At 39.8% G+C, this 26,071-nt stretch overlaps 1 protein-coding gene across 1 annotated transcript in view; it reads right to left on the bottom strand.

The window, feature by feature from the left end:
* Positions 1–25,256, bottom strand: part of FAM91A1 (family with sequence similarity 91 member A1) — a 45,040-nt gene extending 19,784 nt beyond the window's left edge. Inside the window, exons 1-15 of the mRNA XM_043601704.1 lie at positions 24,930–25,256; positions 19,695–19,779; positions 17,995–18,146; positions 16,315–16,372; positions 15,550–15,617; positions 14,868–14,981; positions 13,511–13,601; positions 12,874–12,936; positions 7,729–7,835; positions 7,181–7,219; positions 6,540–6,652; positions 5,950–6,065; positions 4,571–4,683; positions 4,126–4,212; positions 2,077–2,209 (exon numbers count right to left, since the gene is read on the bottom strand). Of these exons, the coding sequence (XP_043457639.1) occupies positions 2,077–2,209; positions 4,126–4,212; positions 4,571–4,683; positions 5,950–6,065; positions 6,540–6,652; positions 7,181–7,219; positions 7,729–7,835; positions 12,874–12,936; positions 13,511–13,601; positions 14,868–14,981; positions 15,550–15,617; positions 16,315–16,372; positions 17,995–18,146; positions 19,695–19,779; positions 24,930–25,001 (1,411 nt within the window). The 5' untranslated portion in view covers positions 25,002–25,256. The remainder of the gene's footprint in view (positions 1–2,076; positions 2,210–4,125; positions 4,213–4,570; positions 4,684–5,949; positions 6,066–6,539; positions 6,653–7,180; positions 7,220–7,728; positions 7,836–12,873; positions 12,937–13,510; positions 13,602–14,867; positions 14,982–15,549; positions 15,618–16,314; positions 16,373–17,994; positions 18,147–19,694; positions 19,780–24,929) is intronic.
* Positions 25,257–26,071: the final 815 nt, after the last annotated feature.

Below are 26,071 nucleotides of genomic sequence, written 5' to 3'. Positions count from 1 at the left end.
GAGGTCGTTTATGAATAAATCAATAAAAAGCTTAGTGCCTGGGGTACCTGGGTGGCTCAGTTGGTTGAGCGTCCGATATCAGCTCAGGTCACGATCTTGTGGTTTGTGGGTTTGAGCCCCGTGTTGAGTTCTGTGCTTACAGCTCAGAGCCTGGAGCCTGCTTTGGATTCTATCTCTCCCTCTCTCTCTGCCCCTCCCCCCCACTCATGCTCTGTCTCTCTCTCTCACTCTCTCTCAAAAATAAATAACATTAAAAAAATTAAAAAAAAAAAAAAAGCTTAGTGCTCAAGAGAGGTTAATAAAAGGGACAGAGCAAAAAAAAAAAAAAATTCAAGAGACATGGATTTTTTTTTATTTTTTTTTTATTTTTTTTTTTTTCAACGTTTATTTATTTTTGGGACAGAGAGAGACAGAGCATGAACGGGGGAGGGGCAGAGAGAGAGGGAGACACAGACTGGGAAACAGGCTCCAGGCTCTGAGCCATCAGCCCAGAGCCCGACGCGGGGCTCGAACTCCCGGACCGCCAGATCGTGACCTGGCTGAAGTCGGACGCTTAACCGACTGCGCCACCCAGGCGCCCCTCAAGAGACATGGATTTAAGTCCCATTTCTTCCACTGACTGATCATACAGACCATAATTTATATGGGCAGGAAATCTGACTGAGACAACCTTCAATTTCTTTATCTATAAAATGAGTTAAACTTGCCTGGCCACTAGCACCAACATCCCTGCATTCTATCATGAGCACGGAAGGATGATATATTTTAAGATGGTTATAGCAGAGTATTTCAAATACTCTAACCTGTTATCTCCATAAGTCACTAAAAAGTCCCGGTGACTTTTGCGTACAAAGACATTTTCAAGATTGTGCTGCTCATTGCTTAGGTCACATGATCTAACATTTGGTAGCCAAAAAATGGTTACTATTAACAAACGCTTACGAGTAAGTGCTTTGGCCGCCTGGCATTTGATTTAATATTCTCAGTTTTAACTATTTACGAACAATCTCAAAAAGAGCCCCAGCATGGGACCGTTCCTCTTTCTGCTCACGTCTGTCTCTGCACCCGACACGCAAAGGTTGCAGAGCCCAGTCACAGGAAACTGAGCGTGTCCAGCCTCACTCAGCTCAACCACCTGGCAGCTTTGCGGTCACCTCCACAACCACTTTTGTGGAGTGACAACTGATTCCGTCCTTAAATTTTTAAATGGAGTTGAAAAGAAAGCCAGATGCTAGTGAAAGAAGTAGAATGAGAATGGATGTCACTAAGAAACTCGACGGTTCTTGGCCAGAAAACAGAACTTTCAAGTGAATGAAAGAATGAGTGAGAGTAAATATTATCGCGGTGCCAAGATTTCACAGGCTTCCGAGATGCAGCTCTTGCGAATGTCTGAGGACCTGAGCCAAATGCTCTTCACTGGTGCCCAGGCCACGTCATCTTTTCAAAACATATATTCCTGGATGGCGCTGCACAACGCACGACCTACCATCCACTGACCCCCAGTTTGGGAACCCTCGTCTATCCCAACACTGACAGCGCATGCCAGGTGATCGCCACAGCAGGGCTCATCACAGATTACAAGTGTCACTACTTCTTTTACTCTTTAAAAAGGTTCTCCGTCCTCTTTTTTATTTGTTAAAGTAAAATACTTTAGTAAATATTACAGCAGCATTTCAATAGGAAGCTCCTGTTTATTATTTTTATACAATGGAATCTTTCACTCATGAAATTTTATGCTTCTTAAAACAACTACATTTTGGCACTTGTTTACCCCTCAAACTGAGGCCTGTTCTAAATTCCGTCCAGCCACTTAAACAAATTAAACACTCCAACCCTTCTTATAGGTACTGAACAGATTTAAATGCTACAAATACTACAGTGGCATATAAGAAAGGAGAAAGAGTAAAATAAGGTAAGAAAGAGTTCACGAGCAAAGAAATTCACAAAACAAGCCTTTAGTTGCAAACTCGACATGCCATCTACACAAAATGTATTAAATAAGTGAGCGTGACCTGTTTAATTTCTTAAAGAAGTTCCATAGGATCATGTCTTCAAAATCAAGTACATTTATCATACCATAATTGGGCTGGTCTGGCTGTGCAGTTTGTGCAACTAGATCTTTATTATGACGCAGAAACAATATTGTGTTTCTCAGAGTAAGTGCATGATCAAAATATCTCTGTGCTTCTCCTTCACCAGTGCTCTGAACCTAAACCAAGAGAAAATAAGTTTTGCAGTACCACTCTCAAACCATTCATCCTAATATGTAACCATACAGTAGAGATATTAAGACATTAAGAATCAATAAACCACAAATTTGCCCAGGCAATACTGAAACATTAGCTTAAATCTCAGTTGAGTTTCTATTTGAATACATCCTTGAAGATGATAAAAATTATCCCAGCAAGTAAAACTAACAATCCAAATAATGTTAAATTACACCATTATGTAAGCTGTGTGTCTCACGTATGATTCAAATGGAGTGCTTAAAAAAACTCTAAGATCTACATTCTACATTCTGCTTCTTCCAGAAGAGTACTCAATCCATGGTCACCAGTTACGCCCCTAATTCTCATCACCGTGTCCACAGTTCTGTATCACTGGCTGCAAAGCTCGGTGGAGTATGTGATTCAACACGGCTGTTTCAACGCTACTAAATATACAGCTTAAATTCATTCAACGAGGATTCACTGAGTCCCTACTATGTGCTATGGATGACCTGTCTAGGATGTATGGATTGAATAGTGGACAAAACCGCTGTGCTCACTGGACTTCATTTTAAAGCATGTTCTTCTGACACTGAGTCAGGTACGTGTTCCATATGTAAAAACACACATATCCCAGAAACAACACACGAGATGGAAAGACAGGTCTATAGGGGAAAATGACTAAATTAGATCTGCACTAAAAAATAAGATAACCACTTAAGCCTCATCAAGATGAAGCTTCTTAAAAAATAGCTAAGAAACTATTTTTAAAAACTAGACTTCAGACTAAAAGGCCTTCCCAAAAATAACTATGTGATATAAGAGAATATAGATATATAAAAAATAAAGTGATCTTCCAATTTGCTAAACGTGGTAAAAGACTAGTGGAGGTGAGAAAAATAAAAGTCAGAAAAACAGAACTTAGAATGTGCTAGAAAATAAAAAATTTATTGGCAAATTTTCCAAGATAATACACAACAAGAAATGGGGTTAACAAGGTGTTAAAAGTATTGAGGGAATAATGGATGTATAAAGGTAACAATAAGAGACCAATTAATAGCAAGGATTATCTCAAATACATTTCTGCCCTAAAAAAAGGAAAAATTTATGGAGAAGGAAGAGTGAAAAATGTCATGGTCTTTTTCTTAAGATATAAAGGATAATGGAATCATAAAATCCTCTAAGTAGCACATTTAATACATAGAGTTCACCACTAAAACACAAAAGGTACCAAAATTATTAGTCAAGTAACAGATTCAGCATATAAACTATTTGCAGAGAGGAAAACAGAGGACAAAAACAAAAATGAAAACAAACACACACAACACACACACACACCTCTACCACACCACAACCACCACCACCAAAAACCCAAAAAACCTAGGAAATGGAAACCCCCAAAAGGGCAATCCAGATTTAGAGCTAAGGCCAAGTAGGGCTGTCCTCATGGGGAAGAAGGTGGCTAAGAGCATTGGCTGAAGTCTTCCAGATAATAAAGGGGATGGTGAGAGTGGACATAAACATGATACCCAGGGACACTGTTTCAGATTTAAGATAAGGGGAACAAAAACTTCAAATAAAACAGCTGAAAGGAGATCTTGGAAAATCATACTAAAGAAAATTAAAAGCTATTTTAGAAAAACGTAATTCAAAAAATTACATAGACTATTTCTGTACCCCATTTCATTAAACCAAATCACGCTAAGTGATAGATAAGGTCCACAAATCACTTTTTAAATCACAAAATCTGTTCATCCACTTGATATTCTAAAGTCTAAATGACTGTTGCAGTATTAAGGTGAGGAATTAGGCAGGAATGAGCAAGAATATATGAAAACCTATACAATCAATAACTGATGTTGTATCAAGAAATGGTTCCAAATGCCCTGACATCCCATACTGACCAGTCCAGATTTACCTTTTCTAGTTCTATAAGAAAGCTGTCCAGAGACTCATCTGACAGTTTGCCAACTTCGAACATTGTGACAGCATGGCTTTTCAAGTTCTGTAATACAGAAACAAAACAAAAAAAACTTAAAATGGACCTTAAACACCTTACATGAGTCTACTGTTCATAAGCCCTAGTTTTCTCTTCTTATATGAAGCATTAACATCTCACATTTATACTATGCTGTCTAATATAATTACACTTAAAAGTGAGTGACATGTGAAGCGGAGTCTTCTGATTACAGAAGTAACCCTCACTAAAGAGTTACTATGCTCCTCTAAGGAATATAAAACAAAGACAGTTGCATTTTGCATTTTTAGGAATTAATCTAATTCTTAAAAAGGGACCTAAAAGCATGAACTATTTTAATTCTAACCTTTAAACACTGTCATATTTAAACAAGAATTTGACTTACTGGTGAAAGATTTCCCATCATTAAAAAGGCAGTGAGAGTTGAGTCAAAGAGAAAAGCAATACGCTTTGTATATCCTGTGGACAAACTCAAACTGCTTACACTGGCTGTGTCAGCTAGAAAAAAAAAAATCATAATGTAAAATCGAGTAAATGAAAATTATTCTTTGCTATCATTTAGAATGAGAAAGTATTTCTTTTCAACTTTGATAATTAAAAAAATTACATAACTAAATGTAAGCCAATACTGCAGTCCCAAAAGGTCCCAGTCCCACCTATCTCGAACTAAAAAAGGTTAAAAAAAATTTTTTTAAAGGTACTTGTGTAGTAAATTTCTTTTGTTGTTGTTTGTTTGAGAGCAAGCACGCGTGCGAGCAGGGGAGGGCCAGAGGGAGAGAGAATCCCAAGCAGTCTTCACACTCAGTACAGAGCCCAAAAGCAGAGTTCAATCTCACGACCATGAGATCATGACCTGAGCCAAAATCAAGAGTCGGGACACTTGACTGACTGAGCCACCTAGGCACCCCTATAATAAATTTCTTTCCTTCTTTTTTCTTTTATGTTTTTTATAGTTTATTTATTCATTTTGAGAGAGAGAGAGCGAGCAGGGGAGGGACAGAGAGAGAGGGAGAGAGAATCCCAAGCAGGCTCTGTGCTGCCAATGCAGAGACCGATGTGGGGCTAGAACTCACAAAACTGCGAGATCACAACCTAAGCCAAAGTCCAAAGTCGGATGTTTAACCAGCTAAGCCATCCAGACACCCCTATAATAAACTTCTTAAAAGCCAATAATAAACCAAGACTTGATAACTGACAGAACATTAAGACTAGCTAGCCTAAACTCTTCAGAAGAGTCACCTGGCTCAGGTAAGAGGCTGGGGTTAGAAAGAGAGCCTATGCTGTGCTCCCCTCCCCCCACCCAAACATAAACCACATGTAGCCCCCTCGTCCATTAGCTTTGCCTCCCCTTGTGCTTGGCCCATACTGAGGCCTTCCCTCACTCACCAGCTGGCAAGCTATTATTCATTTTTAGCCCAACTATCCTCCTCTCCAGGAAAGCTTCCTGAACCTCTCTAGGCAACAAGGGAGCACTTCCCCTCTGCTCCCACAAGCACCAAAACACTTCTCACGTTGCTGTGGGTTTTGTGGTTATCCTGACTTCTCTCTCCCTAGACTTAATTCTCAGAAGGAAGGTACCATATTCTTGTCAATTTTATACCCTTAAGACCTAGCACAGTACCCAGCATATGGGTAAGTACTCAACGACTATGTACCAAACGAATGACACCGAGAACAAAGCTAGGAGAGTTAACTCTGTGAGTGTATGTATAGACACAGGCCATCATCTATAAACACTCTACATTAAACTGAGTAAGTGCTAACCTGGATCTTCTTGACTGTTAGTATCTGTGTCAGTAGCCGATGAAGCTTCTTGTACAGGACTCCTACTTTCCCCACCATCCCATGATAGCAGCATCTTTTGTGGATCTAAAGTACTCCTATTAACGAAGAATACATCCACATTTTAAAAGTCATATAAATTATCTTCTATAAAAATAGCTACTAAAGTCAGTACTCAAATTATGAATATCCGTCCAAATCCAGTCTTACGTTCAAGCCTGAAATTGAGACGTAGCCCCCAAATGCTCTGCCCACATACAGCAATGGTTCTTAACTAAGACCTATGGACAGGCTTCAGGGAATTTGAGAACTCTTTAAAACTATATGTAAAATACTAAAACGAACAAAAACAAAAACAAAAAAACTGTATGTAAAATACTGTATTTACTTTTCTCTGGGGAAAGGGTTCTTGTTTTCATCATCCTAAAAAAGATTCATCACACAAAAAAAGATTAAAAACCACGAATATATAGGGTTCACCTCAACTGACAGGTTGGTAAAATTTTTGTACATAAAACAATATTTTTTCCTAAGAGGAAACTCTAATATCTCATACTAAATAAATGAATTACTTTAATCTGTTTACGGATGGAACATTCTTCCACGATGAATGAAGCTGGTCCAAATTTATTACTTGTCCCTTCTTATGGGCAAAGCCCAATCGGCAGTACATTGAAACGGCATTCTGAAAGGAACAGAAAGGAAATTAGCATTTACAATGAACCAGACATCAGAATGTTTGTAGAGAGAAAATATAACCACGGACTATGCTTACAGTGATCCTCACACATTTTCATCCCATAACTAGAAAAAGCCATTTTTCAGTAGGCCTGTTCATCTGCTACGGTCTTCACATCCGTAGAAGAGCGAATGCTCCCAACCCTCAGGCCTGCCGCTGTCTACGAAGCAAGAGGCTGAAGTGGTGCAGTTTAGCAGAAGTTGTTGCTTTAACTGACCTCCTTACTCCTTACTAGACACTGATCACTCTGCTTCCTGCGTGCACAGGAATGTGAGTGCTGGCTTTCACTGCGTGGGGTGAAATTCCACTTCAGGATCCTTATTTCTTTCTATCTTTGCAAGGACCCCTTTACTGTCCCCACTCCCTTGGAGAGCGATAAGAATCTCACTGTCTCTATCTCTCAGTAGCTTATCAATGGCTTATAATAAAAGCCATTCAGTATTTATAAGTAAAAAGAGTATAAAAATTACATACCTTAACCAAAGATAAGTCTATTTCAAGGACATTTGCAAGCTGGAAGATAAAAAAAAATTATTTACATTCCTAGAATTATCAATATTACACAGCTTGTAATAAACAACTGAACCATAAAGAGCAAAATTTTAAATTAAGAATAACTGAAAGACTGAATAAATTTTGAAATCAGAACTTTCTCCTTTCCTTATGTCTAAGATGTTTAGAGTAGTAGGAGTCTAGATAGTGACCATAACAATGGAAGATTCTTTTCTCTTTGAGTTTCATTTAAAATAAGAAAATGCCTATATCGATCAACAGCCTACAATCCTTTTACCAAGAAGTCACATAAAAAGTTATTTACCAAATTATGTTATTACTAAAAAAAAACTCAGTATGTGTATACAAGAAGTAACATAAGAACAGTGACGTAAGTATATTAATGGTCTATGATCTACCATGTACAGATTCCAAAAACACTTTAACCGTCATTAAATAACTTTACTTCACACAAAGATTATTTTATAACCTTGAGGCCAAGTCTTTCATAAAACACTGTTCATGCTTACCTCTGCAACATTAGTATGCTCATCTATTGAGACAAATATCTTATAAAGTAGAGTTTCAAAATAATCACCTTGCACCCGATTCATTACAAAACCTTCAAGAGGAGGAACTAAAACAAAATAGACTTAGTTTAGTGATACAATTTTATGAAATAAGAAAGCATAATTCAAATATCTACTCAAAAAGAAAAACCTCTACCTTAGAGATTGAATTCAGCTTTTGATTTTATCCACTCCACAGCAAGTTCTCTAAAACCCCCAAAGTTAAGGACATTTACAACCCAGTCTACACAGAGGACTCTGACAGTAGAGCACAAATCCTACAAAGAGTTAATTTAACTTAATCCCATGGAACTCTCAGATTACTGAGGCAAAGGAAGTGCTGGAGGACACGAGCTTGGTAGAAAGGCAGGGGCACTGGGGCTGCTCCCGCCTGGGGAAGGCTGCAATGGGTGTGTTGTGATGCCTGAGAGACAGCAGGGGTGACTAGGCTAAGGCAGAAAAGCAAAAGACTGAGAGACTACACAAAGACTGTCCTGGCTGCCTTTCTCCCACCATCCCCGCTCCATGCTGAGAAGAGAAGAAATTCACCTGCACGACGGCCACTTTTACCAGCAATCACTAATTCATTCTTTGGGGCTTTCTTTCTATACCCTCTTCAGTGGCCTCAGTATTAAGAAGGGCAAGACCTTCTTCATCACAGGAGGCAGCCTAGCAGGTGCTGTTCACCTGAAAGTGGATTCATACTCATTTCTCTCCATCTCGTTGGTCCAGAAACTCTAATCCAATTTACTAGAGCACTCTGCCCAGCTGATAATAAAGAGGCACTATGCTTTCCTTTACCCTTCTCCACTGTGCACGTTTCCCTTGAAAATATCCTGGGAAGGAAGAGTATTTAGGCCATCAAAGGACTTGGGGGTCCTGTGTCTCCTGGACCTAATAGCATCTATTGCACCCAAAACCTAAATTATTCCTAACAAAGAGAAGTAAGACAAAACTTAAGTGGTCAAAACGAAGACATTGCAAAAAATCACAATGACAGATTATTCACTTTCTAGATCTGGCTCATGTCACTTTTTTTTTTTTTTAATGTTTATTTTTGAGAGAGACAGAGGCAGAGCTTGAGCAGGGGAGGGGCAGAGAGAGAGGGGGACACAGAATACAAAGTAGGCCCCAGGCCCCTGAGCTGTCAGCACAGAGCCCAACGCGGGGCTTGAACTCACCGACCGTGAGATCATGACCCGAGCCGAAGTCGGATGCCCAACCGACTAAGCCACCCAGGCGCCCCTCAGGTCATTTTCTAATTTAGTGTTACCTATAGTTCTAGTCATCCAAGTACTTTTAAGGATCAGTGGTTTCTCTTTTGAAATATTTTAGAAACCCCCTATTTGATATCCTTACCTCTTTTCCTACACTATCAGCTGTGTGGATAGTAGCAAACATTTACTGAGCACATACTAAGTGCCAGACGACTTCCAGGTACTTGACACACACAATTTCATCTAATCCTCTTAACCTCATGAGTTGTCTAATACTATACCTCTGTATTTCAGAGACGAAGAAACCAAGACACTTAAGAGGTTACAAGCACACAATTTACATCTAGGTAAAGAGATACTGAATAGTCTCCAATACAAAGTTAAAAAAAAAGTATGAATTACAACACACCATCTGCGTAAAACAAAAACCATACAAAAAAGGATAAATGCATACATGCCTATGTGCTTAGCATACTTTTGGAAAGATAAACAAGAAATTTAAGAGAGCCACTGAGAGAGTGGCCACTGAGAGAGAAACTGTGTAGCCAGGCACAGGGGTCAGAAGCAGATGTTTTTATAATCTTTTATAAATTTAAAATATTATATCATAATATTGCCTACTCAAAAATATATTGAAAAAAATCAAGCTAACATACACAGAGAACTGGTGGCTGCCAGAAATGAGAGGTGGAGGATGGGCAAAATGGGTAAAAGGAATAAGAAGGTTCAAAGTTCCAATTATAAAATAAGTAAGTCATGGAGATGTAACGTACAGCACAGGAACTATAGTTAACAATGCCACACTGCATATCTCAAAGTTGCTAAAAGCGTAGATCTTAAAAGTTCTCACCACAAGAAAAAAGATTTCTGCTTTTATGTGTGGTGATGGATGTCAACCAGACTCATGATGATCATTTCACAATATATATAACTATCAACATTACAATTTACATCTGAAACTAACACAGTGTGTATGTCAATTATATCTCAGTAAAGAAATAACAAAATAAAAATTTTAAACATGTTAATAAAAATTAATAAGTATAAAGAAAAATACCTGAGAATAGCCTAGAAAGTTTAAAAATAAAAAACTCACAAGGAAGGCCTGGCCGTAACTAATATATTTAAAAAAAAATTTTTTTAAGTGTATTATTTTTGAGAGAGATAGAGACCGTGCAAGTAGGTGAGGGGCAGAGACAGAGGGAGAGAAAGAGAATCCCAAGCAGGCTCCACATTGTCAGCGCAGAGTCTGATGCAGGGATTGAACTCATGAACCGTAAGATCATGACCTGAGCCGAAACGAAGAGTCAGATGTTTAACCGACCAAGCCACTCAGGTGCCCCTGGCAATAACTAACATTAAAGATTATTTTGAGTCACTGTAATCAAAACAATATGGTATAAAAATAAAAACAAATCCGTGAAGACAAAAGACTATCTGAACTAGCTCCAGTGGAGAGGGGAATTCAATGTATGACAAAAGTTACATTTCCACCCCGTGGTAATGGGTTACTGAAAAAACAGTCCTGGAATTTACCCAAATGCTATTGGTTTTCCAAATAGAAAAAAACCAAGTTGGACCCTTATTTCACATCAAATACAAAAATAAGCTCCAACTACAGGTCTGAATTTGTATGACAAAAGTTTTTAAGAATTTTTAGACTATTTACATATATATGCGCATATATGTGTACATATATACACACACACACACATATACATACACATATATCTTAAAAGTACTCTATTCAAGCATAACAGAAATCTAGAATCTATAAGCAAAAGGGAAGACATAAGTTGAACAAGTATACAGTTTGATGAATGATGGACTAAACATATTTTAACAATAGACCCTTTAGGGGCCCCTGAGTGGCTCAGTCAATTAAGCAACCAACTTTGGCTCAGGTCATGACCTCACGGTTTGTGAGTTGAAGCCCTGCATTGGGCTCTGTGCTGACAGCTCAGAGCGTGGAGTCAGCTTCAGATTCTGTGTCTCCCCCTCTCTCTGTCCCCCCACCCGCCCTCTTTTTCAAAAATAAACATTAAAAAAATTTAAAAAACAACAGACCCTTTAGTGACTATTCAAAGTATTTGTCTCCCCCAATTTATTTGTTCCACCAACCACAGTGCTTGTTTTGTTGAAACACAGCTGAAATGCTTTCTCTGAAATCAACTGCAGGCGTCATTTGTGCTGAATTTGATGGCTTCCACGTTGTCAAACTGCTTTTCATAGGTTATTACAATTTGGTGAACACTCCATGTTCCACGGTGATAAGGAAGGTAAATTCAGCAGTAATAAGAGCCTGAGTCTGTCCGCACCAGCAAACATTGCTAGACAGTAGGTAAAGCATGGCAGAACCCATCACTGTAATGGAGTAGCCATCCACCTGGCCCTTCTCTGACTACATCTTTTAAATGCACTTAGTGCTAACGTGAGTCAATATTCAAACTATCAGTCAACAGGGACTGAAATGAACTAACCAAAAACCTATCTTTTCAGGGGATTCTCAAATGAGTCAATATCAGTTGATCGATGACAGTAAAGACTAGAGTAATGCCTTCATATTTTCCCATAGTGACAGGAAACCACTACCAGCCCTGTCCTCCAGAAATCTCTTCCTTGTCAAAACCTTTCAAATTGTAAAACTAGTATTTTATTTGCTATAGCATCAATTATATAAACAAGAATTAGTATCTCATTACTTTTTGATTTTCTTTCCAAATTTAAAGAATTCATGTACGTACATGGTTCAAAATCATTTATTAAAGAATCGCAAACACATGGTAACACAGATAAAGGTCAGGATACAATACAGCATGATAACCTGTAAAGATTCAACACTGACATGAGGGAGTATTTCTGCAATAAGCCCCTACCATCACTCAAAGTCATTCCCTGGAAATTCTTGACATTTATATTTGATTACACAAATATTAAGCATCTTAGTATGGTAAAAGATACCAACAAATAAGAACGATAGCTCAGGGGCGCCTAGGTGGCTCAGTCGGTTAAGCCTCCAACTCTGGATTTCGGCTCAGGTCACGATCTCACAGGTTTGTGAGTTCTGGCCCCACATCAGGCTCTATGCTGACAGTGAGGAGCCTGCTTGGGATTCTCTCTCTCTGCCCCTCCTGTGTTCCCTCTCTCTCAAAATAGATAAATAAACTTAAAAAAAAAAAAAAAAAAGAACCATAGCTCAAAGATATGCTGGGAAACATAAAAACATACCTGTAACACACAACCTACATTTGTTAAAAAATCTAACCTATAGGAAAAAAGGTTCACTGTGTTCAAGGATGTTAAGCACATCACTACTACAGGAAAAAAAAAAAAAAGAAAGAAAGAAAAAGAAAAATTATAAGCAACCTAAATAACCAGCAATAGGAGAATGTTCTAATAAACTGATACATCCATAAGGAAATACACAAGAGCCTTAATATTGGTTTAACTTAGGGAATGGATGAAGGATGAAGGGAGGAGTAGATAAAGACAAAAGAGATGACTTCAACATGACAAAATAAGACAGGTATGTGGAGTTAAAATAATAGCTATGATAGGACTGAACATCTGTAAAAACAGTTATGCACTGAACAAAGACTAAAAGGACATAAATTTGCGAAAACATTAACCTGATTTAGGATGTGAGAAATTTATTTCAGACTTCCATTATTTTAACATAGCATGTATAGTAACGTGAAGATAAAAAATAAGGAATTTAAATAAAACCACCACAATGTGTTACAACATAACAAAAGAGAAATGTCTTTCTTTGAAAGATTCTAACATCATAGATCCTAGATTATGTGTCTAATTTATTAGGGTGATACATGCAATGTGCAGCACCTAGTAACCATTCAAAAAACCCTGGAAAGTGTTAGCATATACTTACCTGCTATACAACTGTCATCAGATATTGGTACATCCAGATAAATAAATCCTTTGTTATATAAGCCTACAGAAGCAAAAGTAGCTGTTTTAGATGGAATACTAAACAACAGTAAATTTAAAAAGAAACCAAAACTGGGGCGCCTGGGTGGCGCAGTCGGTTAAGTGTCCGACTTCAGCCAGGTCACGATCTCACGGTCCATGAGTTCGAGCCCCGCGTCAGGCTCTGGGCTGATGGCTCAGAGCCTGGAGCCTGTTTCCGATTCTGTGTGTCCCTCTCTCTCTGCCCCTCCCCCGTTCATGCTCTGTCTCTCTCTGTCCCAAAAATAAATAAACGTTGAAAAAAAAAAAAAAAAAAAAAGAAACCAAAATTGATTCCTGATTTTCTGCAAAGATTCTTACAACTGAATACTAGGTAAAGGAGAAAAAAAATAAACAGAAGAGGAAAAGAATTAAAGTTTTCAAATCTGTTTCCTTCATATGCTCAGAACTACAAAATTAAAAACATTTTTTTATTTATGATTCATTTGTATAAATTTGCAGTGTATGTGAATAAAAGATTGATAAAAATTGCTATTAATTGTTGATGGTTTAAAATTAGTTTTTATGTTGACAAAAGACCACTTCTACTAACCACTTACTATGTACTACATTGTAATCTAGTGATCCAGACAGCTGAGGGCCTGCATCGATGATCTTATCAATAGCACATTTCTCAGGCAAAGTGCATATCTAAGAAAAACAAAATAATTTCAATTAAATTCTGTCCAAATTAATTTATAAGTCTCTTGAAATCTCTTCATGTTTAAGTCAAGGATTATCATGAGGACTATTATATATGATTATATATTATCTATTATGTATGCTTATAAATATTAGGTGCCATTAGCTAAATGTACTACATATCTTTTTTCTCTTATTGCTCTGGAATTCAGAAGAAAAACCTATGCACACAGCTGTCGATTAAGGTGCCAGAATATGCCACCAACAGAATCGAGGACAAATTATAAGTACCAATATTTGCTGATAAGTAGTGTTACCTAATAAATACCAATATTCAATCATCTTCTTTGAATGGGAATCAGATCCATTTGCTGATTCTGAATCTCTCAGATCACAAGTTTATTCAAATTCCACACGGCTATTATCAGCACAGGAAGTACATCACTATAGCTCTGTTCTCACACTGAAGCAAAATTTCTAAGCCTTCTGCTCACTGGATTTAATCTGTCCTCTGAAGTAAAATAAAATGTAAACTGAAAAGAAAGTCCACCTGCTCACTTCCATTTCTTCAACCACAGAGAGACATGACCTAGTCTCTAGGCCCTCTGGTCCACGGCCCTGCCCCTTTACCTCTAACTTAGCATCTCTTCTACCATGCGTAAGGCTTACCTCCAATGCGGTCTGACCACCGGGAATATCACTTCCCTTGACCTTGACACTATCCCTCATCAAAGCACCTACCTCGTCAGCACAGCGCTTCAGCAGAGTGATTAAGAGCACAACTTCCATAGCAAACTGCCTGAGTTAAAATCCTGGACGTTCGCTACCACTGTGACTTGAGCCGTTACCTTACTTCTCCGTGCTCACTTTCCTCCTATGTGAAATGGAGTACGAATAACACACCACTCTGGGGTGTTGCAGGAATCACATGAGACGCTATAAAAGTGCTTGCAGGAGAGCCTGGTGGAGCCGGCACACAGCAAGTGCTCAAGAAGTGTTGGCCGGTGTCATGGCAGCATCACATCACTTCACATGAAACTTCTAGTTAAAGTCCCCAGATTACTGTACACGGACCAAGTCAAGTCTTCCTCATTATTAAAGAGTGTCTTTCAAACCCACCCATAGGCTACCCTACTACAGTCATTTAACTTTGAACTTAAGTTTAATTTTCTCAGGAAAACCAAACAGTGTTACTTCTCAGAAAAATTACAGAACTATGACGAAGAATTACAATTTAAAAAATAAAAGTCATGTTTAACTTCTAAAGGGACCTACCTTTATGTCATCTTCTGTGATATACCCAGCCTGCACCACCCACCAAGCCTCTATGGCAATTTCCACCGGCTTCACTGGCAAAAGATCACGAGCTGTTTTCCTTCTGAAAAATTTCTGCAACGGTACAAACATTTAAGAATTTGCAGTCAGCCTGAAATCACTACTTTCTTTTTTATTGCTCACAGTGTAAGACTGTTTCCAACAGGCTAAATATCTTTTTAAATTCCCATGTTTTAAAATCTGAAGTACTCTAGATGTACTCAATAGAAAAAGTCATTCTTAAATTATTTCAAAGTAAATTACTTCAAAACACAAATCATTAAGTCTCAATCTAAATCCAGAAATTCAAAGGAAATCTAGGAGGTGAAAACAAATTTGAAAAATGTGTACTCATTTCAACCATTAAGTGAACCCTGGGAGTGGAATCAGCAGGTAAAAAGACCAGCAGAGCAAAATCGATTTTTAAGAATAAATGTTTTATTCCTTAAGTGTTTTAAAATTCAGTAATCGCATAAGCATAACCTAGAGAATACCGAAGAGGTGTTTTTGGTATTATTTCTGTATTATGTATATTTTACTTGATCGAAGAAATTCAACTCATTATTTTTACCACTTAAAACAATTAATGAGACTGTATAATAAGGAGGAAGAAACGAGAAAGGAAGGAAAACAAGTAACTCACTTTTGATGACCGACACTGATTCATCAGATCAATGTACTGGTTTCTTCCTATGCCAAGGAGCCTTAGACCTGAAAGAAAGCCTTTCCTTTAAAAACACGTAATGCATCTTAAAACGCCAGGACACTCAGGTCTTCTAGGAAAAAACCCCTTGGCTTTTGTTCACCTTTTGGTCACTGATTGATAATCAATATCAAATTAAAAGGAATTCTCAAACGAAATATAAAAGAAAACCCAAACTGGGAAAGATGAACTCAAGCTGACACTTGTGACAATGTCACATGGGCCAATTTTTACAGAGCAGAAGCCCTCCCGACTTCAGGAAGTCAGGACATCCTTCTCAGCAAAAGTTTCTTCCTACACAACAGAACGGTGTCACATGTCAGACACACACTTCCTTAAAATGAGCATAACACAGCAGGTTGTATTAGTAACAACCATGTGTCAATGCTGCAAAACCACTGTGCACAAATCTTCTTCCCTCATTCGGCACACAACACTGCCCGAGCATCAGAAAGAATTTCACTTTCTAGAAATACAGAGATTAGTCTCATTTTTCTCCTTCTACCACTCCAAAATATTCCTCATAGACATTTAGACTACATCTTACACTTGACTGGTATAAAACTGATAAAACTCCTATCAACAGTGGTGCCTGCCGTTCCCATGTTTCAAGTGTTTTAGGTTAAAAACACACATGATGATACGGACTATAGCATGCACACAGAAAGACTCTAATCATTACCTTCAGCATAATTAAATACTTACAGTCAGCAGCAGTAAAATTGGGCAACGAATCATAACTTTTCTCACTGTTCATAATGTCCTTTCAAAAAAAAACAATTAAAAATCCTAAATGCAAAATATCCTTAGATAAAAATTTGTATAAACATGTATTACTACAGCCAAACAGAATAATAATTAATTATTGGCACGAAGCCCTGAGATTAGAGTTTGCAACCTAAAACACACATGCCACACTGTGGTACTCACTATGTGGTTCGAACCTAGTAACTGAAGATCAGACTTTCAGGTCTGGATTCTCACAGCACTCTCTATGAACCCCAAACATTTGCCCTGTAACCTCTGCCCTCTGGAAGCTGTGCCAGGAATACCGCATTTAGAGCTCTGGGCTCCAGCCTCTCCACACCTCACACCCAACCCTAGAGGCATACCCCGAAACAAGGGGCATGATGGTTCACAGCTCCATCAATATGCATCTGAGACATGTGCTACCAACCAAGATTTTAACCACTTAGTCATCTCTGCTCCTACGAGACCCAACCAGCAGCAGAGTTAAACGCAGTATCCGGCTTTTTTCAACTCCCATCTGTTTCTCCAATAACAAACCAACTGTTTACTGTGGAGACAGGGCCCATTTTCAGCCCAGCAGCTATACCCCATGGTGTAAGAACAGAAACCAGAGAGCAACAAGCACGTGGATGTAACCGAAAGCGGGTAACTGAGGAAAAACCTCCCTCTATTTTCTCTCCTAAACCTTGTGGTCAATACCAGCAAAATAATAGAGAGACAGCCATAACGATGCTACTTACTGATTAGCTACCGCCTTCATTATGCTGCCTTGGTTCTAGTGAAAAGGAACTGACAGAAACCTGGGCTGTCAGGCCTCAATATTTCTCTAATATTTCCTTCCGAATGGGGACGCGGGAGACAGAGGACAGCATAAGTGCCCGTGAAGAAGGGGCTCAGGGAGAAAAGCAAAGGGAGATCTTGCAAAGGAAGCCACATTGGAAAGGAACCTCACTGTTACACGTAGGTTCCCAACTCCTTTAGTTCTAGGCTTCTCTCTGCTCTGGAAGCGGTGAGTGGGCCCAAAACAGCAGCACTCACATAAAATTAAGTAGCAAATGAATACTACATAAACATTGCCAATCTTTACATACAGCTCACTTAAAAACAGTATATAACTGGTATTTAAAAAACTGCTTTTGGAGGAAGGCTAACATCTAAAAGTTAATAATAAAGGAAAGAAATTAGAAGCCGGGACTAGAAACATATTTCTGTTTCTGACACACGTATTGCATCATTAATTCTTTCTGTAGTCAGTGAAGAGTTAAACGCATTGTTTTTCTGAGCCCGGTGGTCAGTTCCATCACCTGCATTTTCGACCTTCATCATGTGTTAAAAGCAGTCTGTTTTATAGAGAGGCTGCTAACATAAATAATTGATGCTACAATAGCACAAAGGGTCAACAAATGCCTTCGAGAACCCAGAAGAGAAACAGATACTCTTCCGCCGTGAACACCTGGAACTTCCAGCAGCTGCTTAGATGAGTGTGGCGCAAGCGGTTAACTTGTTACGAACACTCCCCTCTCTGCTGTAAACTCAAGAACGATGGCCAACGTGGCTGAGATGTGCAGAGCCGGTCGCTGTCGGCAGAGTCCCTGACAAGTAGCCCGTGATGGCCCATGTACACTGCCAACTCACCTCCATGATCCCAGTATAATACGAAAAGGGTGTTATCCTCAGGCCCTTTACCATAATATCTGACAGATGGTAAGGGTACAGCATGAGATGATCGCGACTGTACTTGAGGAGCTCCTCGTAGTATTTGCGCTCATCTTTCTTGACATGTTTAACTGGGGAAAGAGAAATTATCCAGTTTTTGTCAGGTGTCTTCCACTTCTACATAATTACAAATGCAATAGGAACTACTTCATAAACCAACCTTAATAAAAAATAAAAGCACAGTAGTTGGAAGAGAGCAAACGAAACACTCCAAGTTGGAACAAAGAAACAACTAGGCCACAAGAAGCCCCCTTCAGAGTACACAAGCAAAGTCTGTAACAGGACAGAGAAGCAGAGAACTAATTCTTACCAGAGCAGAAAGCACAGAAAGTAATCATGGAATGTCCCCTCTGAAAGATGTAAAACGCAACCTGTAATTCATCAAATCCCTGACTCTGTGACTTTACAAGAGAACCAAATTGAATGGTAATTTTCAATGAAGTCTATTTCAAAAAGTTATTGGATAGTTTGTTTCTAAAACGTAAAAAACACCTCCCGCTTTCACAAAATGCATTTAAATAAAAAGATTCTCTCGGAAATACTGTGTTTAATATGAGAGTAACACATGGAGGGGAAGACCAGCAGGGGAACAGACCAGACTAATCAAAGTCATCTGACAAATAAAAAGCAAACAGTTAAAAAGAAAGTTAAAAAAAAAAAAAAAAAAAAACATGGAACCAACTATGCTTAAAATTTGTTCCAATAATTACAGAAAGAGTTTTCATTAAACTCATGTGTGGAAAATTTATGGGAAAAAACCCACAATACTCAAAATCAAAATCTATTAAGAACTAAGGTACTTCCCTTCTGGCTTATATTCTCACCTAAAGTGAAAAAACTACCATCTGAGTTGAAATTAATGTTGTAAAGGTAAAATGAATCTATAAATTATACTCTAAAAAATAATTTTAATCAGAACTCGAAAGAAAAATCTACTTGCTACTACAAATTATTGGTGAGATGGGTCAGTACAGAGCTTCTTAATTTTTTTTTTTTAATATTTATTTTTGAGAGAGAGAGAGAGAGAGAGAGAGGGAAAGAGAGAGAGAGAGACAGAGACAGAGACAGAGACAGAGACAGAGACAGAGACAGAGTGCGAGCAGGGGAGGGGCAGAGAGAGAAGGAGACACAGAATCCGAAGCAGGCTCCAGGCTCTGAGCTGTCAGCACAGGGCCCCATGTGGGGCTCGAACCCACACACCGCAAAATCGTGACCTGAGCCGAAGATGGACACTCAACCGACTGAGCCACCCAGGCGCCCCAGTACAGAGCTTCTTAGAGTGTGTACATGGAATACTTTCAGTACTGTGAAACATGTACTGAAAAGACCGGATGGGGCACCTGGGTGGCTCAGTTGGTTGAGCGCCCAACTTCGGCTCAGGTCAAGATCTCCCAGTTCATGAGTTTGAGCCCCGCCTATGGCTCGCTGTCAGGGTGGAGCCCACTTCGGGTTCTCTGTCCCCCCCATTTCTGTCCCTCCCCCATTCGTGTGTGCTTTCTCCCTCTCTCTTTCAAAAATAAGTAACCATTAAAAAAAAATTTTTTTTAAAGATAGGATTAATGAAAACGGTAAATCAGCAATAGTCGTTTCCACCTCAATATAAAAATGTCTCTACTTACCTAAGTTATTTCTGTATCGTAACTGATTGCGGATACTGTACAGAACAACCTGCTTTTCATATTCTCTCTGTGAATTTCCAAGACTCTAAAAAAAATAAAATAAAAAATTCAAATAGTTTTAAAAATAGCCTCTGAACTAAACAACAGTACTTTTTCCTCATACAATTTCAAAACCACTCCCTCTAATTTTATCCTCATACCTCTAATTTCCAGAACTGAATACAGAATATTTTCTTAAATGTTATTATGCTAATTTTCATGCTATGACATTAGAGCAAAAATTCAATGTGTTTATTATTTTTAGCCTGCCTTCCTTAAAGGACTTACTGAAATTACCTAAAGTGCTTATCAAATAAAAGAGCAGTCTGAGAGCATATAACTTCATTAACAAAAAACTAAGCTCTATTTACAAAGACTTCGTTCCTGATTGTTCCTAATTCGTGTGTTGAATAGACAGATGGATAAGTGGACGGGTGGCTTCATGCACCTACATTTTTCTAAAATGTAAGACTGTCAACAAAAGACCTTGTCTGCTAATTGTTTATAGCTGATGGCTATAATTATCAAAAATTAACATTTCTGGAAAATGTACATTTCAAATGTACCTCTAAATGATAAGATAACTTCTTAAAAACATCATCTCCTTATGGCCTCATTGAAAAATATTTAGGGGCGCCTGGGTGGCTCAGTCTGTTGAATGTCCAACTCAACTTCAGCTCGGGTCATGTCTTGGGGTTTGTGAGACTGAGCCCCATGTTGGGCTCTATGCTGACAGCGTGGAACCTGCTTGGGATTTTCTCTCTTCCTCTCTTTCTGCCTCTACCTGCCCCCACTCGCATGCACGTGTGTGTGTGTGTGTGTGTGTGTCTGAAAACAAATAAACATTAGAAAAAATCCAGACAATTTTAGAATTTTGATGTTTTTTAAAGAGAAAAAACTTTCCCACTGTGCTTTAGTGTTTTTTTTTTTTTCAACGTTTTATTTATTTTTGGGACAGAGAGAGACAGAGCATGAACGGGGGAGGGGCAGAGAGAGAGAGGGAGACACAGAATCGGAAACAGGCTCCAGGCTCTGAGCCATCAGCCCAGAGCCCGATGCGGGGCTCGAACTCATGGACCGTGAGATCGTGACCTGGCTGAAGTCGGACGCTTAACCGACTGCGCCACCCAGGCGCCCCTGCTTTAGTGTTTTAAGTTCAAAGATAGATTCTCATGAAAGCAAAGCATAAGTGTGTCTGATTACAGTCAACATTATATTCAATGTGCGACCATAAACTTAATTTAATATATGACTGCTATCCCCTTCTAATTACTGGGTATGATCTTCCCAACACGCTGTAAAATAAAATTAGATATCACAGGAGACTAATGGCAAAAAGATCAGAAGATTCAGTTATTATACTTCCTACTCACAGGTTTGAAAGCTGAGGTAAACGTACACACACACACACACACACACACACACACACACGCTTTCACCAAAGGCCATCTTACAAGACAGATAAAACTCATATTTAAATAAACCAGCACCTAACTGGACCCACTGGTGGGATGTATTTTAAGAAAAAGGTGATGTGAGAAAACTAACATCTCTCTTCCTTCATCTAAATTAATTAGTTTATCACAGGCTAAACCGCGACTCATTTTACTGCCTGAATATATGTGCTTAAATTGTTTCATTCTTCTTTAAAGTTACAAGTGGTTAGTAACAAAGTTTATTATGGAGAAACCGCTCCACATCCTCCACCCAGCACCAAAGCCAGGATCAGTAATTAAGATATTGAGGGGAGTTAAACACTGGGCTTGCTGTGAAATTTGTAAAGGGTCTCCTCCAGCTTCACTGCCACATAAGTCTCCTTCTCAAGGAACACAAAACACACACACAGAGCACCACTTTGCTAGAATCTCAGCAACCTCAACATGAGGTTTTGCGCTTCTGTTTTAAAATAAATCTCTTCATTTATCATGACTTACAAGCATTTTCTCCCTTTCTAACTTCATCCCTGGTAACTCGAGAACAAAGAGTGTAATCACGCCGCTCAAAATGGAAGGGTCTGTTATTTCTAAGCTAGTTAGAGAATACAGTGTTTAAATGCCTAAGCCTCTGTGCCAGGCATTCAAAGTAATGACTGGTCCTGTTCAATCAATACATATGTGTACCCACAGATATCTAAAAACTACACTAAAAGTTGATTTTATTCTTCACTACCCATATACATAAAATATAATTGCTTTGTTCACAAAGATTCTTTGGCTTCCCTCCCACTCCTACCCCAAATTTCCCACCATTCGCATACTAAAACACTGTTACCACTACAGGAGGCAAACTAAAAGAAAGGTCATTTTACTCTGAGATGCGCTGACCCTGCAGAAATACTGACCAGATCTGACAAATGAAGCTGAGCTGCATATAATGGGAACTATAACAGATGAAAGAGTGACACAGGTACTGGTTATAAAATACCCACTGTGCACCAGATTATGCTAAAAGCATAAGGAATTTTTTTCTACGGACTTTTCTCCTACAAACCCCAATCACACACCACCCCCCCCCAAAAACACCAAATCTTTACCTGACCTTTCTCACATGACACAGAACCTCATCATAAGACTTCCCTTAAAACACCTACAAATTGTTTTTGAATCATGAATACAAAATACTGATAAACTACAGAAATATCCTGAAATAATGGCCTTATCTATAACTTTTTAATGTACTTTTTAAGTTTTTGTATAGCCATATCACATAAAAACATTTCATCCCACCCATATAAAAACTAATGGCTTTACACACATTTTTTAAAAATCTGAAATCACCTTCTGGCCTGACATACCTTTTTTAAAAAAATCTGAAATCACCTTCCCCCAGTTTTCAGAAGTGGGAAATGAGTCATTTCCAAATTAGACTCATCAAAGCTTACTGGAAATGCTATCAAACTACTTAGTATTATAATGGCAAAAAACAAATTCTTTCCATACAAGGACTACTTCCCACTTTGAAAGTGACTGAGCTTTAGCTCCTTGAAAAGAAATCTCAGACTGATACCATCACTCATTCACTCCAAAAATGTCTACTAAAAGCCAACCACATGATAGGTGCTCAAAATGCAAAAGCAAAAAACAAGTAATGTATGCAGCAAATGCAACACAGTGGGGTCAGTGCTGTGGGTGAGAAACACAGAGCTGTGGAGGATCAACTGCTCCACATGTAGAAAGTCAGGGAAACCTCCCTGGAGAGTTCTGACATTCAAGAAGCTACAAGTAATCTCTAGGAGGAGACAGGTAGCGCAGGACTGAGTTGGCATTTAGAAATCTCGCTCCGGTGTAATGTGAGGAATGAATGGGAGAGAGTCCCATCCTGCGGACAAGAGACCAAGTAGAAAGGTGATGTAGTAATCAAAGGCCGAGCTTGACCTAGGCCAACAGTGGCATGGCTACATGAAGTCCAAGGAAGCAACTTGTACAGATGGGTTTTCCAACACCTTCTATAAGCGGAAGCTCCTTCTAAGCTAAAATGGCTGCTCTTTTTTAAGTGATCTTACCAAAACTAATTTTAATTTAATGTCACATCTGTACCTAATTATAATTCTGATCTGTGATTATTTTTAATAGTCATGACTAAGTATTAGATATGCTTTTGCCAATACGAATTTAGATCAATTATTCATGCTGAACATAATCGAATCATCCATCTTTCTTCCATTATGCTACATTTATTTCTGTGAAAAGAAAGAGTAGAGAAAAGATGGAAACAAAGAAAAAGATTGTTGGTTCCTCCAGTTGTCTTTGGACACACCACAAAACCCTAAAGAACAAAAGTACCAAAGCCCTCATTCAAGCTTAACAAGAGAAATTTACTCAAGTTTAGAGCTTTGTTCTTTCAAGTCAAGATAAATGCCACATGGGCAGCCACTGACAACCAAGAATTCCTTCTCTGTCTTTCTACCTTCTAGTTTTTTTGGGTATCTCACAGTGAAAGCACTCTCCCTGCCACATGACGCATCACCAGAACCTTAAACTATTCATTTCTTAGAACTAAACCCCCAAGCCGAGGGAAAAAGCAAATAATCCTTATACCATCACCACCACCACCCGAAACTCCGATTATAACTCCCCAGCACCAATGGAAACCAGAATTTCACCCTCAACCAAGTGGAAAGGGAGGAAACCTGAAGGTCAATCTATGGTCTGTGGTCTGAGAAACAGTGCTTTATAGGCAGCATGTATCACTACCTTCCTAAGATTCAACACCACCTGCTGTATTAGGCTCTTGTTCATTTATTTGTTTACTGTCTTTCTTTGCTAAAATGTAAGATCCATGAAAACAGGGTCTCCGTCTTGTTGACTGGTGCAAATTAACCACCAGCACCTACAAGAAGGCACAGTGTGCAGGTGTTCAATTACTATCTGTTGAGCACTGAACAGAAATGACACTCAAGCAGTTGAGAATTAACCCTCAGAAGAAAACCTCCTGTCAGTCTCCTGTTGCAACATCTCTAATAAACGTATCTTGCCTAGAGGATAAAGTCCCACAAAACCAAGTACAAAAGCCCCTTCAAAATCTGGCCCTGCCTGCTTTTCCAGACTCATCTGCTACAACCTCCACGCACTCACAAAATCGCACCTCCAAACACCAACATACCCACAACTCCACCTCCCGTGATACTAAGTTGCTAGCTACTCTCAGAACACGCTCTTTCACTCGTGCGAGCCTAGTAAAACAACTTTCCCACTTCCCGGAAAATCTTATTTCCTCTTATCTCTCATTCGTCCTCTAAGGCCCAATTTCAATGCCTCCACCACACAGCCTCCAGACACTCCCTGGACAATTTCTTACATATAGTATATGTGGGTACACATATACTATAATACAAACACGTATGAGCTGCTATCATCCTGTAACGTATTTATTTAACGTTCGTCTATTCCCCACCATCCTAAAGTTCTGGAGGTCAAGAACCGTATTAAGCAGATTTCGCAAGCGCCTAGCCCAGTGCCTAGTTTAAAGGAGGCTGCGGGCAAAGGTGCCAGGCGAGTCCATCCCTTTTAGCAACGGCCCCATCCTGCCCCTGTGGCCCCACAGCCGTCCCTCCCTAACCCTTGACCTGCAGGTCGATTTCCCCGAGACCGGGGCGGGGGAAGGGCGGGATTCGGCCTCGAGGAGCAGCGCCGGCCCCGCGGGCACGGCAAGCAGGTGACGGCAGGGCGGGGCCCAGGTCCCAGGTTCCGGCCGTACCTGCCTCACGTTGGCCGGCAACTTGCTCCAGGGGTAGTTGTGCCGGATGTGGAACTCCACGTCTATATTCATGATGCCGGGAGCCCGGGCCGGCAGCGGCGACCGCAGCTGGAACGACACCTCCCGCCTGCCCGCCCTCGGCCTGTCGGGGAGCCCGCGGGAGGCCTCGCGCCTCACACTGCGAAGAGCCGGGGCTGCCCCATGGCCAGGGCTCCCGACAGCTCCGCGCTGCCGGGCCACGGGGCACAGGAGCAGCGGTGACCCGCGCCAGGAGCGCCTCTGCAGCTCCAAGTTTCTTCCTAGTTTCGGCCCGCCGGAAATGGCTTTGGACTTGCGTCACTTCCGCCCACTGGCGCGAGGCCGGAGGGGCGGGGCGCCGAGAGGCCTCCTGCCCCGCCCCCTGCCCTCTGTGGGGCGGGGCAAGAAGGTGGTAAGGAAAAAGTAAGGGGTAACCGCCCCCTACCCACGTGCTTGGCTCAGGCTGTCAGTCTCCGGATGAATTGAGATACATTCTTGGGTCTGCATTGCCATCGGATGTCTTAATTTCCCCAGTGTGTGAACCCAGGTAGCTCCCGTTTCAGGCACAGTGGTAAGCTGTCTGAGAATGATGGGCTTGGGGAGGGAGTCACAACTGGCTTCAAATAATGAAAGAGCGGTGAGCTCCTCCCCACCCCATTGCCAGCCCTGAGGAATCTCTTCAATCAATGAATGGTGTTGGGAAAACCGGACAGCCGCATGCAAAAGAATGAAACTGGACCACTAGTTTACATCATACACAAAAACAAATTCAACATTGATTAAAGACTGCTAGACGCGAAACCATAAGACATGGGCAGTAAGGTTTTTGACATCAGTCTTAGCAGTATTTTTTTTGGACCAGTCTCTTCAGGCAAGGGCAGGAGAAGCTAAAATAAACTAATGGGATTACATCAAACTAAAAGCTTCTGCACAGCAAAGGAAACCATCAACAAAACTAAAAGGCAGCCTACTGAATGGGAGGAGATATTTGCAAATCATACATCCAATAAAGGGTTAATGTCCAAAATATATAAAGAACTTATACAACTTTGTATTTCTTTAAAAATCTGATTAAAAAATGGGCAGAGGACTTGAATAGACGTTTTTCCAAAGAAGACATACAC

This window comes from Prionailurus bengalensis, chromosome F2, assembly GCF_016509475.1.
Source record: "Prionailurus bengalensis isolate Pbe53 chromosome F2, Fcat_Pben_1.1_paternal_pri, whole genome shotgun sequence".
NCBI classification, from domain to species: Eukaryota; Metazoa; Chordata; class Mammalia; order Carnivora; family Felidae; genus Prionailurus; species Prionailurus bengalensis.
This window is presented reverse-complemented; position numbering and strand designations above follow the sequence as displayed.